The sequence below is a fragment of the Neomonachus schauinslandi genome, chromosome 14, assembly GCF_002201575.2.
Source record: "Neomonachus schauinslandi chromosome 14, ASM220157v2, whole genome shotgun sequence".
Classification (NCBI taxonomy): domain Eukaryota; kingdom Metazoa; phylum Chordata; class Mammalia; order Carnivora; family Phocidae; genus Neomonachus; species Neomonachus schauinslandi.
The window spans coordinates 84,132,243-84,149,497 of NC_058416.1; the positions used below are offsets into that span (position 1 = coordinate 84,132,243).

Genomic DNA, 17,255 nt, shown 5'->3' on the forward strand with positions numbered 1-17,255 from the left:
ATTAAGTACAAGACACTGGGTAGGCAATTTGCACAGGATGGAAAAAGTTCCACTCTCATGGAGCTTAGAGTCTGGGGGCGGGGATGTAGGCAGATAATAAACAGATAAACAATTCATATATAATGTCACCAATAAGTGCAATAAAGAAGAATGAGGGGCACTTGACTGACTCAGTCAGTAGAGCATGAGACTCTTGATCTCAGGGTTGTGAGTTCAAGCCCCATACTGGGTCTAGAGATTACTTTAAAATCTTAAAAGAAAAGAAAAATGAAGCAGAGTAAGTGGATGCAGTGTGACTGGGGAAGGGCGACCAGACCAGGTCTCAGCGGAGGTGATATTTGAGCAGAAGCCTGACCCAAGTGAAGGTGTGAACCATGCAGATGTCTGGGGGAAGCCATTTCCAGGAAGAAGGCATGAGGATGCTGAAAAAAAAAATAACATGTGAAAGTTTTTTTGTTTTTTTTGTTTTGTTTTGTTTTGTTTTAAAGATTTTATTTATTTGACAGAGAGGGACACAGAGAGGGAACACAAGCAGGGGGAGCAGGAGAGGGAGATGCAGGCTCTCCACGGAGCAGGGAGCCCGATGTGGGACTCGATCCCAGGACCCTGGGACCATGACCTGAGCCGAAGGCAGACGCTTAACGACTGAGCCACCCAGGCGCCCAACATGTGAAAGTTTTAAGGAAGGGCATGACGTGATCTCATTTATATTTGAGAAAGTTCTTTCGAAGTTCTTTCGGCTGGATGAAGAATGGATATTGGGAGGAGGTAGGGAGGCTGCTGTAGTAATCCAGGCAAGAGATAGCAGGAAATGATGGGGAGAAGTGGTCTTACTTGGAAAGTAGTTTACAGGCAGGGCCAACGAAATTTACTGCTAGGTCAGTATTGAATGAGGAGAAAGACATTTAAAGAATGATGCCAAAGTTATTGGCCTAAGGAACTAGACAAATGAAATGCCCTAAACTGAGATGGGGACATTTGGGGCGGCAAATGAATAATTCTGCTTTGAACATGCTACTAGGTATAAGATAACTTTGAGGTAACTATGGGTGGGATGTCCTTAGTTGAGATTGGGATTGGAGATAATGTTTCTGTATAATCCATGTACAGATGGCTTTTAAAGCTATGCTGCTGAGTGAGAACCCCTAGGAACTGAGTATGGAGAAGAGACACCTGAGCCCTGGGCATGTCAATACTTAAATGTAGGGTCTTCCTCTTATGGAATCCAGCAAGAGACTGGTAAGAAGTAACCATCAAGGGTCTTCCTCTTATGGAATCCAGCAAGAGACTGGTAAGAAGTAACCATCAAAAACCAACCAGGAGAGTATGGAATCCCAGAAGCCAGTGAAGGCAGCAGTGACCTACTGTGTGTTCAGTGCTGCCAAGTGGGTACCTGTGGAGGTCATCAGTGACATATAGTAATGCAGTTCATTTTAACTGCTGTCTAGCATTCCATCACATGAAGAGAGAAGGCTCCTTCCTCTATCTCCCATCATTTAGGTGAACATTTGCAGTGATCATTCCTGAACAAGCTACTGATTTGAGCACATGTAGCGGTGTTTCTCTTTGGAGCCTTTCTAGGGATGGAATCACTAGATTATTAAGAAAGATATGCACAGCTTCAACTTGACAAAACAGTGCCAGATTGTTTCCCAAAATGATGGTGCCATCGTCAATTCCTATGTTCAGTGTTCAAGAGCCCCCACTGCTTCACATCTTTGCCAACATTTGCTATTGCAGACTTTAGAATTCTTGCCATTCACATTTTCCTGAGTCCTAGTGAGGTTGTGTCTCTGCCATTTGGGTTTCCTTTTAGGCGACCCACCTGTTAATATCCATTGCCCAGTTTTCAAGGGAGTTGTCTTTTTTTTTTTTTTAGTTTGTATGATTTCTTTGTATATTCTGGACACTAAACAATGTCTTTTTTTTTTTTTAAGATTTTTTTTTTGAGAGAGAGAGAATGAGAGAGAGCACGTGAGAGGGGGGAGGGGCAGAGGGAGAAGCAGACTCCCTGCCGAGCAGGGAGCCCGATGCGGGACTCGATCCCGGGACTCCAGGATCATGACCTGAGCCGAAGGCAGTTGCTTAACCAACTGAGCCACCCAGGCGCCCTAAACAATGTCTTTTAAGTACATTGCAAATATGTGTGTCACACCCAGTCTGTGGTGTGTCTTTCTAGGGTTGTGTGGGGTGTGTGTGTGTGTGTGTGTGTGTGTGAGAGAGAGAGAGAGAGAGAGAGAGAAATATAAAAGCTTTTAGTTTTGATGAATCAAGTCTATCCATTTGTTTTGTGTCTTATTTAAGCAACCTTTCCCTACTTGAAGGTCATGAAGATACTTGCTTATCTTCTGTTCTAAGACTTTTAAAGTTTTGTTTTTTTTAGTTTATATATGTTACAGTTAATGCATCTGAAATTTATTCTCTGTAGGGTATGAGGTAGGGATCTTTTATGTTTTTTGTTTGTTTGTTTCCTATCATGAAGGCCAGGTGTCCTGACCTCTCCAGCCTTTTCCCATTGATCTGTACGGCCACCACCATCACATCCACTTCGCTACTGGGGTCTGGGTCTGATTGGGCTCTTTTTTCCTGTTCCACTGATCATATTGCCCATTCTTGGACCCATACCCTGAAGTTTTCATTATTGAACTTTATAGGAAATTTGATATCTGGTAGGGTCAGTTGGGCAAAAGGAGGATTATTTGCTTTTTGAAGTCACTTGTCTTTAAACAACTGTCCATCGTGTACTTAAAATAGCACTGGCTGCACTTAGGAAAATCTATTTGCCACTCACATTTCAAGAACCGATCTGTGGCATGAAGGGGGCGGCCCTCACCTTTCTGTGAAACTCTGGGTACTTTTACTTTTGGCTTTCCACACCCCTGCCCCGCCAACTCTCACCTCCGGTTTTTCAGGTTATGATGTCTCTGAACCATGGGGCCGCTCTTCCGGTATTTACACGTGGTGGGTATTTTGTGACTGGGCTGTGGTACCGATTTCATTGGTTATTGCCAACCAGACCATAGTGACAGGCCTGATGGGTTCTGGGGTTTCCTGTTGCCTCACCAGCACTGAGACCCTGGATTCCAAAAATAGAAGCACAAGAAACCACCGTGACCTCACGGTCCCTGCTTGCATGGTGCTCTGAGGGCCAGGGCTGTTTTCGCCCCCACGGCCTGGCCCAGCCTGGGCCCTGCTCCCCGCCAGAGCAGCGTGCGGTCCGAGTGGTCTGGACGGGCTCTGAGGGCCTCCCTGGCTGAGCGCTGGCTCTCTCTCCCCCTTCTGCAGGCCAGCTCCCGCAGGGCCAAAGTGGCTCCAGCCAAGAGGATGAGCAAGTTCTTGAAGCACTTCACTGTCGTTGGGGACGATTACCATGCCTGGAACATCAACTACAAGAAATGGGAGAACGAGGAAGACGATGAGGAGGAGGAGCAGACGTCACCAGCACCTGCATCCAGCGAGGAGGGCAGAGCCCCCGACCCAACGGCGGCCCCCAGCCCCGTGCCCCGGCCCCCCCTCGACTTCAGGGCCACACTGAGGAAGCTCTTCAGCTCCCACAGGTTTCAGGTAGGTGGGCAGAGGCCCAAGATGCCCGGGGTGGGGCAGAGCCGTCAGCCAAGAGTCACGAGGCCGGGGTGGGGGCCTAGCTCTGCCACCACCCCGTTCGTTCGACGTCTGTCACCTGAGTACTAACCCTGTGGCAGGCGCCCCGTACAGCGCTGGGCAGATCCCGTGCCACCGGGGATAAAGTAAGTCACTGTCCAAAGTCAGTGCAAGTCTGTCACCTGATGAGTGACTGAACAAAACGTAGGCTGTCCACACTCGGCCGGGAAGAGGAATGAAGCAGTGGCCCCTGCTATGAGTGGATGAACGCTGACAAGGTGACGCTCAGTGAGAGAAGCCAGACACAAAAGACCGCATGTTGTCTGAGTCCGTTGATGCGACATGTCCAGCAGAGGCAAATCCAGAGAGACAGACAGCAGACTGGTGCTTCCAAGTTGGAGGGAGGGCAGAATGGCAAGGGGCTGCTTAATGGGTACAGGTTTCCATGTGGGGTCATCAAGACGTTCCAGAACTATTCAGAGCGGTGATGCTTGCACCACCTTGTGAAGGTGCTTGATGCCCCTGAACTATACGCCAGCTTCAAAATGGTTCCAGTTTTGTTATGGTAGATTTTATGTTTTGCAGATTTTACTATACCTACACAAAAAGTAAACAAAGGGTAAACACTGGAGGCAGAGAAAACGTTCCTGCATTCATTCGGCAAACATTGAGTGCCTGCCCTGAGCTGAACAAGGCCAAGAGGGTCCTGTGCCTCCCAGAAGTATCACCCTGGGGGCTTCAGTCTCCTATTTTGTGGAGCAATCTGCCTGGTGTAGTCCACAGCTGACCTCCGGGTGCGCTTACGGGAGAACACGAGGGGGACACGCAGACTTCAAAGAACAGCGAAGGGTTCTTTGTCGGCATCTTCCGACTTTGAAGGACAAAAATGCAGGTTGAGTGTGGCGGGGCCCTATCTCAGCCCCCAGCCCTGGGTGTCTGGAAACCTGTTCTGAGGGCCCCCGGAGAATGCAGGAGGCCCAGGACACTGGGGAAGCATGCAGGCCCTTGTCAGCCCAGGTCCCGTGGAGCCATTCCAGGGACCCTGTAGCAGGTGTCCTCCTAAGCCGAAATAAACCAGTGCCTCCCTAGAGCTGACTTCCCTTCTGGAAGCAGGAACAGCCCTTGCCTCTCCCACCACGGACTTTGTTCCAGGGTAAAATAGAAAAAAAAAAAATTATTTTGGTCTTTTTCTTGCTTTCATGTAGCTTAGAGAAACGAAACAGGCCAAACATCCCCAGCAGGCCTCGCAGCTCCGTGTGTTCCTCTGTGGCTGTGACAGGAAAGGAAACGTGGGGTTGAAATCCCAAACCCTCAATTTCAGAAGCAGAAGGAAGGAGCCAGTTTCCTTCCAGCTGCAAGGGGAACCCTGGGCCTCCTGCTCTGGGAGGTCCTTCATCTCCTGACTGGGCCACAGGGCTGCCCGCTGAGCCAGGACCTCTAAGGACAGTCCTCCTGGAGAAGCAGCTTGACCACTGAAACATAAGCAGAGATGCTTAGTCATTCACTGGACAATGATTTCTTGAGCAGTTACTTCTGTGTGCGGGGGACAGAGCAGCAAGCACGGCAGGTACACCCCTGTCCTTACTCTCGGAGGACCGATGGTCTGTGGAGAGTCAGGCACTCCAGGAACCATCATCACCCAGACTGATGCTGGTTGCAAGTGAAGAGAAGCCCTCTGTAGGGAGACAGAAGGGGGCTCTGAGAGATCCTGGCAGTAGGGAGACACCTGACCTAGGATTGGGTGTCAGAGGACGTGTGGTGGAGGAGGCGACATTTCATCTGACACCTGAAGGTTGGGCAGGGGTGAGCTCTGTAAATGTGGAAGGGAGGAAGTTTCCAGGCAGAGAGACTGTGTTTGCAAAGGGCCCAAGATAGGAAAGGATCTGCCGCATTCCTAGAATTGAGAAGGGTCCATATGGCTTACGTGTAGCAAGTAGAGGGAGACCTTGGCAAGAGAGGAGGTACTAGAAGGTCATCTGTGGGCAGTGGGCGGCCACGGAAAATCTACATGTATGCGTGGGAGGCAGTGACAGGACTAGATTTGTAGAGGGGCTCAGGGGGACCACCATGGAGCGGGGATACCAGTTCAGGGGTTTGATCTCAGCCAGTAGAATCAGCGTGCAAGAGGATTCTGGAATCCCTTTCTCGGATGCATTCTCTCTACCTGTTCCCATGGTTTGAAGCAGCCTAGGTGACCTGATACATAGTTAATTGCCATCACTTCTCACACAGGATGGTACAAGCAAGGGAGAGAATACAGAGTGTGTTGGGCCTCTGTGGAATCTATGGGTGGACAGGGTGGCTGAGCCAGGGGAGGATAGTCATGAAGGTCAAGGAGCTTCACTTCATTACCTGCTCACTATGGCGGAGTCCTGGAATAAGTACCCTTCACGTGTTACCTCATGTCATGCTCCCGCTGTCAATCTAGGGTGGAAAATGTGGTCAACCCCATTTTCTCCAAGAGGATGTTGAAGCTTAGCGTTAACACCGGAGGCTCATGGGTCTTGAGAGATGTGCCCAGGGTCGAGGCTAATTCGGGAGCTGGCACAGGGCTGGCAGCCCCGTAGCCGGCGCCCCCCACCACTGCATTCTCCGGCTGGGCCCGGCCCTCTTTGCCCCATCGGGACGTGGAGTCAACCAGCTTCCCTGAATTCTCGGCGTTTCTCTTTGTGACGTGACTCCTCTCAGAAATAGCACTGCCTTGTGAAGCGGCAAATTCAGGTTCTGGGGATTAGTTGACAGAGGCCAGGACTGGGACGCAAGCATTGTAGTTTTGTGACCTGGGGTCGGTCTGTCTTGCTCTTCTTAATTGAGGAGGAATTCACATAAAGTTGGTCATTGTAAAGTGAATAATTCAGTGGTGTTTATGTGGCACTTTCACATGCTGTTCAGCCACCACCACTGTCTCGTTCCAGAATGCTCCCATCAGCCCAAAAGGAGATCCGGTACCCAGCGAACAATGGGCCCCCAGGCCCTGAGAACCGCTGATGAGCTCTCTGTGTGTACGGATCTGCCTGCTCTGGCCTCTTCACAGAAGGGGATCCGACGCCGCGCGGGCTCTGTGTCCGGCTGCTTTTCTCAGCGTCCTGGCTTCTCCGGGCATTCCTGCTGTGGCGCGTGTCAGGGCTGTTTCCTTTTTCTGGCTGAATATTCACTCTGTTTTTAATGTCTCTGTGCCTTGGTTTTAGACCAGATGAGCTCTCACATCCCGTTAGCTCTAAAATAAAACCAAGGATGAAGAAAGAAAGAAAAAGGAAAAACCACCCGCCGGAGGCTTGAATCTTTATCGAGCTGCTGAATTTGGATATGTGTGAAAACGTCATTACTTTGCCATGCAATTTTCACAGTAAAGCACGTCCTCAAACGCTTGAGTTACTGAAGTGACTAGCTACGGGCTGAAATGGTCGGAAGGTTTCCTAGTCCATTTTTACCGCGGCCTGGTCGGTTTCAACCTGAGAGTGCAGGCGCCGCCGGAAAACGGCAGATTAACTTGCAGAATCTACCTGAGCGCGTCTGACGTAGGAAGCAGGGCCCCAGGGAGGCAATGGGGGGCCAGAATTCCCAAGGGAAGAGAGGGGTCACAGGGTGGCCGTTGGGGTTCCTCGCATTGCTGCCGTTTCCACCACCGAACACCATCACCCCCACCCTGCCATGAGAGCCCCCAGCAGCGTCTCCACCACCTCTGTCCCCGTGGGCTCCCCACCATCGGTGAGAGCACACACGCCTGGCACCCTGGTCCCCACCGGCCTCCGCCACCGGCAGGTCGCAGAGCCCCCGAGATGGTCTTTCTCACACCTCTCCTCGGTCCCCAGGAAAGCTCGGACTCCATCCGCCCTGCACCCCGACGAGCCCGCGCGAGCCGGGGCCGGGACTGACGGTTCCAGACAGAAGCTGTGCCGTCTGCACGGTGGATATCACTTAATCCAACTGCCTCAAGGCAGGCAGTCCCTGGAGGGACTTCCATGACTCAGATCTCTGAGGCGGATCTTTTTAATTATCTATTGAGCATCTGTTCTGGGTGTACCCTGGCAAGAAAATCTCCAGAAATAGGAAAATTAAAACTTAAAAAAAGTTTTTTTTTTTTTTTTTTTGCCATCTAGGAATTAGCAGTTTGGCTTGAGAGATGCTGAGAGACAGTGAATGAATACGAAAGACCGGTGGTGACTGTCACTCAGTGAGCCAGGCAGAACAGCTCTAGGAGGACAGGCACTGCCCAGGGGGCCGACAGGCCTGGAAGGTGCGCGGCCGTGGGCAGCGGCCTCCCATCCTTGGCATCTTCACCCAGTGGTTTCCCCTAGATGCTTCTGCCCCTTAAAGATGGAAGGAGGGTTATGTTTTAGGTCTCACGGTTTCTCACTCCTTCCCTTGGTCTGCAGGTTATCATCATTTGCCTGGTCATTCTGGATGCCCTCCTGGTGCTCGCCGAGCTCATTCTGGACCTGAAGATCATCGAGCTTGACAAGAATGACTATGCCGCCAAGGTAGGGTGCTGGCAGCCCTTGAATACCATTCCCTGCACCTTTCCTGAGGTGGGCAGAGAGGGGCAGATAGCACCCTCCTGGGAGTAGCAAGTCCTTAACAGACTAAGTCGACTGGGTCCTTTTAACCAAAGAGCAGGGAAAACGTCTTCTTTCCAAATTATAGACAAGCATTTGCTATAAGCAGGAAACCTCATTTCACTTGATGGCTTGAAGCTCGAGTGGTGCTAGACCACTGAGCTGAGGTGTGTCACTGCTTCTAGAGGGAGGATCTAACCAAGACAGTGACACTGTCCCATTTTCAGCGGCAGACAGGCTATTTCTCGGCCTGTCAACATTCTGACGTGGTCCCTGTGCTGGAGGTCTGCCCACTGTTTATTCTTCAATTCACAGCTGCTGCCTGAGCCCATCCCAGACATTTGTCCAGGCTTCCCAAGGCAGCTGCTAGTTTTTCTTCTGTGGCCAGCCCGAGTCCTTCCACAGATGGATGAATATTTTTCCTCTCCCTCTGCTTTTAACACCATCAGTGACATACCTGCTGTACTGTCTTTTTCTTTTAAGATTTTTTTTTATTAGAGAGAGAGAGCATGTGCACAAGCAGGGGGAGGGGCAGAGGCAGAAGGAGAAGCAGGCTCCCCACTGAGTAGGGAGCCCAACTCCGGGTGTGATCCCAGGATTCCGGGATCACGACCTGAGCCGAAGGCAGATGCTTAACCGACTGAGCCACCCAGGTGCCCCTGTCTTGTGCCTTTTTCCTCAACTTTTTTTTTCCCTTCAGCTTTTTATTATGAAAATGGCAAATATACTTTTCACTACATTTGCTTTATCTCTCTATATATCCAAAAACACACCCATGTATTTCTGACTATTTGAAAGTAAGTTAGACATCAGGACACAAATACTTCAATATGCCTAAGGATAAGGTCTTTCTCCTACCGAACCGTAATCACATTATCACACCTAAAAATTATCAATAATTCCATAATAACCAGTTTATACTCAAATTTCCTCATTTGTCCCAAGAGTATCTGTTATAATGCTTTTTTCTTTTTTTCAAACTAGAATCTAGACTTCTGATACAATACTTGGTTATATCTCCTCAGGCTCTTTTAATCTAGAAGAGTCCTTCCATCTTTTTTTCCCCCCAAGTCCAGCCAGTCATCTCGTAGGATGTCCCATGCCTTTGTGTTGGTGTGAGCATAGCTGTGGGATGAAATCCTGGCATTGGAATTATGGGGCCAAAGTGCACGGGGGAGGTTTTCAACCTGCCGTTGTCCCACTGCCCTTCCCAGGGTGGAGCAGAGCCCGTCTGTGGTGTCCCAGTCGTGGCCCCAGGCGGAGAACAGTGCCGCTGGAGTCTGGGATGGGTCAGATGAATGTATTCACTCTCTGTGCCCAGGCAGGTGGCTCTCCAGGCCAGCTCGTGGGCATGCCCTGCCCCAGCCTGTGGCCAGCCCTGGATCTGTTCTCACTGTGCCCCCTCTGTTTTCTCCAGGTGTTCCACTACATGAGCTTTGCCATCCTGACCTTTTTTATGATGGAGATCTTTTTTAAATTATTTGTCTTCCGCATGGAGTTCTTTCACCACAAGTTTGAAATCCTGGATGCCATTGTGGTGGTGGTTTCCTTCATCCTCGACTTCGTCCTCCTGTTCCAGAAGCACCAGTTTGAGGCTCTCGGCCTGCTGATTCTGCTCCGGCTGTGGCGGGTGGCCCGGATCATCAATGGTATGTCCCCCGTACCCCCAGGCTGCAGAGGGACAGCCGGCTGGGCAGAGCCCGGGAGGGGACCCAGGCGTCATGGCTCCTCCTCCTCCTCCTGGCTAGTGTTTTCTAGAGAAAAATGAAGTGGTCTGATTCGGCGTCCCACCACCGCCTCTGTGGCTGCAAACTGACACCAAGTTACACATGCTCTAAGAGGAACCACCTTTCTCCATTAGGCCTTGTTTTCATGATTATTATTATAAGGTATTTACAGAAAGGGTCAGATGAATCTTTGATTAAGCCCCTCCAGCTTGGTTCCCAGAGCACCTTTGTTTTTAATTTGGTGTTTCCTGAAGAATGTTCTACCAAACCCCATCCCCCTGGGAGGGGCACCACTTGTTGGCATGAGGAAGCCTGAGAACTCTTGAGTTCCCCAAATTGACCAAGTGGACACTTCTGGGGAAATAACACCTGTTAACATGTTGTAGACTTTGGCTCTAGAGAACACACTTGGGGAAATAATGCTCTACTATACTTCAGGTAAAGATCCCATTCCTCACACACACCCTAGTGGTGCAGGGAGGCTCTGTTTCTGAGAAGCCACGTTTCTGCTGTTAACTGCTCAGCTCTCAGTGAACTCTAGTCAGAGGTGCTCAAATGCGTCTGTGAACCCACCGCATCAGAATCACCTCCAGTGCTTCTGGAAGTCTGGCGTAGACCCTCACAGGGTGTCTATTTTTGAAGCACTACCAGGTGATTTGGGTGTTCAGTCAGGTTTGGGAATCCCTAGACGAGGGCCCAGCACGACAGACTCTCGCACTGCCAGGAGAATGAGTGAGGCGGGCCTGTCCTCTGACACAGAGCTCCTTCGCTTGGCAGCACAGTGAGTCCTATCCCAGTCTCCCCTGCTGGCAGGGCTGTGTGAGGGGCTCTGCCTGTGGGCACCGTGGGCTTCCCCTGGCTTGAGGAGCCAGTTTAGATCTTCTGATGAAAGCCCATTAAGAGTATTCATTTGGGCTCTGTCAAAAGAAATAAAGGAAGCTTTTCACTTACTACTGAATATGCTTATGCTAACTGATTATTCATCAAACAGAAAAATACTCTGTGCAAAGATTATGTACCACGGAGGTAGATAAACCATGTCCATGAACAACTCATGAATGCAGTTACTACCCTTTACTCTCGTTATCACACCATGGTGAGATCTGCTTTGCAGATAAAACCAAACATCTGAGATTTGTGCATTTTCTTTGTCTGAATGGTAGCAGGCCATATAGCCTGCCTAATGCCCATTGTTGCACTGCTATCAAATTTCGTGGCAGGACATGAGAGGTCTGAAAAAGCAACAGAAGCTTCAACTGGACTCAGACAACCAAGAATGCGGGTCACAAGGGGCTGGTGCTCCTGGGCTTCGCGACCACTGAGTCCAGACGTGGTCACTCGGACGGCGCAGAGCATCCCCAGTTGCGGCATAGTCTTGTGCGGCCACGTCCGCACCGTGGTGTCGGCTCTGGGGAGCCATCAGATAAGGCTGACGACCCCTCTGTCGGCCAAGACTTAGTTGATCGCCCGACAGCTGAACTGGCCATAGCTGTGGAGGCAGAAAACTAGGAAAGTGACAATCCCAAGGCTAAGCTTGAGCATTTCCAGCCTTGCACTTCCGTGGCTTTTATGGACGTGCTGCTAAGTGCTAAGCCTCTGTCGTGAACAAGCTCTGTATGAAGGAGCTTAACACTCATCTGTTAAAGTGACTATAAAGGATTTCTTAGCCCACGCGAGCTGAAGGGAAATATTTCACAACTGGTTAATGAGCAGCTCAGAAATTAAAAATCTGACCTTCCTGGTTCTGATGCCTTTAAGCAATGGACTGTTTTGTCTGCCACCATTCTTCCCAACTGTATACACTTAGAAGGAAGACAGAGGTTTTTTTCAAGTGGTTCAATTAGAAACCTGTATCACTGAGACCTTCAATTATTTTACAGGAATAATTATCTCAGTTAAGACACGTTCAGAACGGCAACTGCTGAGGCTAAAACAGATGAATATACAGTTGGCCGCCAAGATCCAACACCTTGAATTCAGCTGCTCTGAGAAGGTAAGAAGACACTTTTGGGCAAATGCCATCTGTTTGCCTTCAGTACGGTGCTTCTCCCTACAAGGCCCTTGCTCGGCTGCTGCCCTTGGCTCAGTCTTCCTTGTTCTTGCAGATTAGCATCACCTCCTTCCCCAGAGCTGTTCCAGGTACCCCTCCACTGAGGACCTCTTGTCACTCCAGCACCCACTAGACCCCCGCTGACCGTAGCGGGCTCTGCTGGCAGACTCCATGGGGAGTATAGCGTTCATTCAGCTTTGTGCCCTTGGGGCCCACTGAATGATTCCCACATCCCTGGTGAGGCGCAGAAGGTAAACTGAGTTATCTGTCTGCTTTTGTAATGACAGGAACGAGAAATTGAAAGGCTGAACAAGCTATTGAGACAGCATGGACTTCTTGCTGAGGTCAACTAGACACGTGCCTGCTCCATCCCGAAGAGAAGACCCTTGCCTCTCGGGCTTGTGCCGCTGACGAGAAAGACAGCTGCCCCTCTTGGGGCCGTTTCGGGGAGAGGTTTGGTTTGATGCCTTTGCCTCGCCCCCACCCAGCTCAGATTCTGGGGGGCTGAGGAGGAAAGTCTGTGGGAAAGCTCGCTCTTTCTTGGCATGACCAAGAGCTTCCCATCCCATTCTCACCCCCTTTCACAATGTATCACAAACTATATTTTCTCATGTTAAACAATTGACTCTTGTTTAAAATGAAGGACAAAGCTGGACAACTTGTATATAAAATTTAATCTCCTCAAATGTACTTTTCACATTTCGCATGTATGAGGAACCAGTGCATCATTTCATATGAGCATTCTGAAAGACAAAAGAAAAAAAGGAAGCTACCTTAGCTACTAGCCCATTCTAGAAAAGTCTTATCTTCTTAAGCTGGTCTCAACAGCTCCTCTTCGAGCAGATTCCCCCAGAGAGGTTGTTCTCAGGTACCCAGCCCCCTCCTCTGCAGCCTCCAGCTTCTAACTGGCTCTACCTTGTTCTGCCACCTGACAATGTTTTTCTCAATTACTGTACAATTAACGTATAAGAGAAACTCCTCCCCTCGGGCCCTCCTACTCTATTCTTTCCAGCATCAACTGCTTGGAACCACTCTGTAGCATCCCATACAAACCACGAGATGGAAAGCTCCAGTGCCTGCCACAGAAACAGCAATTAGACCCAAGACTCCATGTAATGAAGATGACACTGGGGGAAGATCCCCTCATGAGGCCGAGTACTCTACTCGCACGCATGATTTCACATACAATACTTTGCTATTTTTGTATTCATTTCCATGGGGCCTGAAGAGGAAAGAAAACCTGAACTACAATGAGTATTTTAAAAAGAACTCACATTGAAGAAGAGGATGCATAAACTGGATAAACCCTCAACACCTGAGCTACTTCTGGGTCTGTCCCCTTTACAATCTTCCCAAAGGTGCAATTTGGTTTCTGCACATGACCTACATGGCTGACAGTACTGGAAATCACCAAGACCAGATGGTGCCCCATTCTAAGGTCAAACCAAGGGGAATAAAATTTCCAAAAGGAGGGGAGTGAGTGAAGAGGGGAAGTGTGTGGTCTGAGGGTAACCCCACGGGTCAGAGGTAGAATACCAGGATGTGTCCAAGGGAGCCCAGGCCCCAGAGCACTCAATTCTAGAGGTGATTAACAACTTACGTCAAACAAACGGAAAGAAGAAATTAAACGGCAGCCTGGCATTGATGGTTGGCCGAGCTCTGAAGCCTGCCTCCGCAGGGGCAGATGCATCCACAAAAGCAACCGCAGTGGAAAGGAGAACCGTCCTCTCATTTCCTGAGTTGGTCTGTAATAAAAAGAGTGTTGCAAGCCCTGCCTTCCAGTGTGCGCTCCTGTGCTCGGGATAACAAAGCTGGGACAGGCCGCATTCTGGAACCTTCCTCACGTGACCGCGGTCAGTGCATCTCGTAGGCATGTGGAGGCGGCCTCAGCCACTCACTTGGGTGAGAGAGTTTTTACCTAGGTTGTCCTAACCCACCAACGTCAGCCACAACTCCATTTTCAAAGAATTTTAAAGATCAAATCTAAACAAGAATGCTAGTGTCAATTCAACTGTTGTCAGTGGGTTTTCGCTAATGCTGAACTGTTTTAAGAATTCAGATTAAATTTCAATAATTTTTTCACAAAATAAATTTCACTATCACACTTGAGTTTTGTCTGGACTTATGTCTTAACCTACACCTTGAAACCCAAGTTAGACCTACCTCAGGAAAGGAGGATGAGAGGAGACTTGCAGTCACGTTTACTATTTTAGCCTGTGGATTCAGTAAGGACCCGTATTTAGTCCACTTCACTTCTATCACCAAAGCCATCGGGAGCTGGCAAGAATCCTGCACAACAAAATGCCATTAATCAATCTGAACATTACACAACCTCATGTCAAACTTAATCTGCAGTTCAGAGTTTTAATTATAAAATGTTTCACATAATACAAAATGTTCTGAACAAGACAGTGAAGAGACTCTAGAAGTTCAGATAAAAACAGCTGAGAGCACGTATTTTAAAGTACTCGATGCTCCAGAAATATTTTAACACCGAAAGCAGCATTTTTCCAACCTCTCCTGTTTCTAGAGGCCAGCATTACTTGGAAGTTGTGGCGATCCCAACACCAAACCATGGAACCTTGGGCTCCAACTTCATCCAGCTCAGAGATTCTTGAGGGGAGAAGCTGGCATGGGGCGGGGGGGGGGGGGGGGGATGGCAGGAGTCATAGAAATTAAACCTAATTGCATATCACGTTAAAATGCACCCAGAGGAAATGTAAATGCTTTCTCTGATCTCATCACTTGGCGATTAAGCTGTTACACAGCGGTATACAGCCGAGTCTGTAAGATACTAACTCTCCGTGTGTGAGCCGAGAGCAGCTGGAGACCTGGGAGCGGGCCTGAGGCCTCTGCCCCAGGGAAGAGTGGCCGAGGGGACCTTCCCAACCCTTTCCCTGCCTTTACTTCGCGTTTGTTGGCAAATGCGAGGACCGCTGAAGCAGCACAACAGGTAGAAGGAATTCCACTGTAATACTCTACTGTGTCTGTTTGAAATTTCCCCACAATAACAAGCTTTTTAAAATATGCCTCTTCAGGGCATGAAAAGCTAGCAAGCAAGCCTGCTAAATTTGGTGCCTGCCAAAAAGGCACTGGTGGAACTCCTTAGCTGGGAACTGCCTCTTAGGAAGGCTGCAGGCTGGAGAAGAGGCAACACGCAGCCCAGGGAAGCTGGGCCTGGCACCTGCGCGCTGGTCTGCTGCCACCGGAGTTTCCCGCAAGGTAGGTACAAAACCCGCCCCGGGCCCTCTGAGCTCCCTGCACAGCACAGACCCCGAAAATGCAAATGTCTGCACTGCCTCTCCTCCCAACCTGTCTTCCCTTCTGAGGGGGTAGTAACAATGTCTTAACCTATCTCTGAGAAGCCAAAAGCAATGTGCCTGGTTCACTGAGGCGGCAGCGTTGAGCCAAGACTGAGCAGCTGAACAGCAGGGACCGAGTAATCCTGGGTCTCTGCTGGGGACTCCGGAGGAGGGCCGGATCAGAGCTGGAGAGTGGGTGCTCATCCCCATTGTCCCCCTGCTATAAATATGCTAAGCAGATGAGAGGCCTGAGAAGCTGCGACACAAAAGCTGGGCAATTAAAGGATAAGATGGAGAGCACGCCTCCAGTGATGGGGACCAGCCCACATTCTGATGGCTGAGACAAAAGAAAAAGGTGGGCAGAGGAATCACGTGTGATCAGGAACCTCTTTGTAGGATGTCAACTTCCATTAAACTCTTTGGGGAACTTTGGAATTGAAAGCTCTCACATGCGGGCTGCCTTTATAGACCAGGGAACAATGGCTGGGGCAGTGATGTGGACTGGAGGAGTGTCACTTCCTGCCACAGTCCTCACACTCTGTCCTATCATAATGCCTCATGTCACACCAACAATGATCGTGGGAATAGTCAGGATGGTGGTGAGTCCCCATGTTTGGAGCAACCACTAGGCCCCACAAATGTTACCTCGTTTAACTCAACAACCCCACGAGGCTGATACTATATAGCTCTCACTTCCTATTTCACAGATGAGGAAACAGGCTCAAACTCTCAAAGGCAAGAGGGCTAACAAAGCACAAAATCAGTTTTCAAGACCCAGGCCCATCTGATAACAAAGCCCGGTTCCTACCCAGAGCCATCTGCCTCCTCAACAGGTGGCTCCCCCAGCTGCCTCTACCTCCCCACAGGGCGGAGGAGCAGTGGGAGGAGGAGAGACCACTGGCACATGGCCTTCAGCTTCCCCCTTACCTTCATGTGGGATGCCTGGGAGATGAAGCGGACCGGTACCCAGTCCAGCACATCCTGGGCCTGGGAATTTCCAAAAGGGGCCACATAATCTGGGAAGCCTTGGCCCTTCAGGAGGCTTTTCACTTTCTGCACTGCGAGCTGGCACGTGATGGCTTTGGGCAGTCTTTTGGGAAGGAAAAAGAGGTCGATGGAATGGGGCTGTTGTTCATTCCAACAGTTCTCCAGACCTCAACAACAGGCATGCCCTCTCCGGTTGCTTTATTTTCTCTCTCTCCGAATGGATTATTTGACAGAAGCCAAAGTGTCTCTAACTCTTGAGAAATCCTGGTTGGCCAGGGAGAAACAAAACAATGTTTCCCAAACTGTGTTCCACTGAGAGGCTCTGTACAAGAAGAGTTCTGTGGCCAAAAGTTTGGAAAATATTGCATGCCCATGTCCCTCCCGCAGCACACTGGCATATAAGGGCTCTGAGAAGTCCTTACGGTAAGGAATTGTGTTTTTAACTTTAATTTGGTGTTCCTCAAACATATTAATTGGACCACAGACATAGCCCTACTGACTCTTCAGAAATGTAATCCAAGGAACACTCTCTGAGAAATTCTGGTCTAAAGGGATCAGAACCAATAATATAAATAGTATCTGTTGGTCTAACCAAAACAATGATGTAATTACCCTGGGGACAAGTAGGGATGGGAAGTGACTGGATGGCAGGGGTAGGGGAAGAAAGGCGAAAGAGCCAAATCCGTGCCTTCCATAGTGGGAACTCAACAATTCATAAAACCAAAGTGTGAGGAAATAGTATTACATATAGGTTATTGACAGATTTGGGAGTAAATTTCCAAAAACTCAGCTACAGGAGGTGCAAGTGATCACCTGCCGAGTGGGGGAAATGAAGGTAAGAGCTGGTGTCTTTATAATAAGCCATGCAGGGCTGTTTGATACCTTACACTCTGTATACGCTAAAAAGATAAAAAACAGATCACATTCAGGCTTCTTCTCACTGGGTTTGTTGCACTACGTATATTAAAATTCAGAAATACAGGAAGGACTTCCAAGCAAAGTATTTTTACTGTAAACTCAAGTGCTGTGCAAC

The 17,255-nt window shown here is 49.4% G+C and overlaps 2 protein-coding genes across 3 annotated transcripts in view; one reads left to right on the plus strand and one right to left on the minus strand.

Moving 5' to 3' along the window:
• The window catches only part of HVCN1 (hydrogen voltage gated channel 1), a 33,883-nt gene extending 20,785 nt beyond the window's left edge, over positions 1-13,098 (plus strand). Inside the window, exons 4-8 of the mRNA XM_021698697.2 lie at positions 3,286-3,564; positions 7,977-8,081; positions 9,574-9,805; positions 11,764-11,876; positions 12,221-13,098. Coding sequence (XP_021554372.1) covers positions 3,286-3,564; positions 7,977-8,081; positions 9,574-9,805; positions 11,764-11,876; positions 12,221-12,286 — 795 coding nt within the window. The 3' untranslated portion in view covers positions 12,287-13,098. The remainder of the gene's footprint in view (positions 1-3,285; positions 3,565-7,976; positions 8,082-9,573; positions 9,806-11,763; positions 11,877-12,220) is intronic.
• TCTN1 (tectonic family member 1) overlaps positions 12,596-17,255 on the minus strand; it is a 29,296-nt gene continuing 24,636 nt past the window's right edge. For both annotated transcript variants that reach the window (XM_021698696.2, XM_021698693.2), the window contains 4 exons: positions 16,163-16,325; positions 14,097-14,222; positions 13,534-13,678; positions 12,596-12,676 (listed from right to left, as the gene is read on the minus strand). In XM_021698696.2, the coding sequence (XP_021554371.1) occupies positions 13,535-13,678; positions 14,097-14,222; positions 16,163-16,325 (433 nt within the window). In that variant the 3' untranslated portion in view covers positions 12,596-12,676; position 13,534. The remainder of the gene's footprint in view (positions 12,677-13,533; positions 13,679-14,096; positions 14,223-16,162; positions 16,326-17,255) is intronic.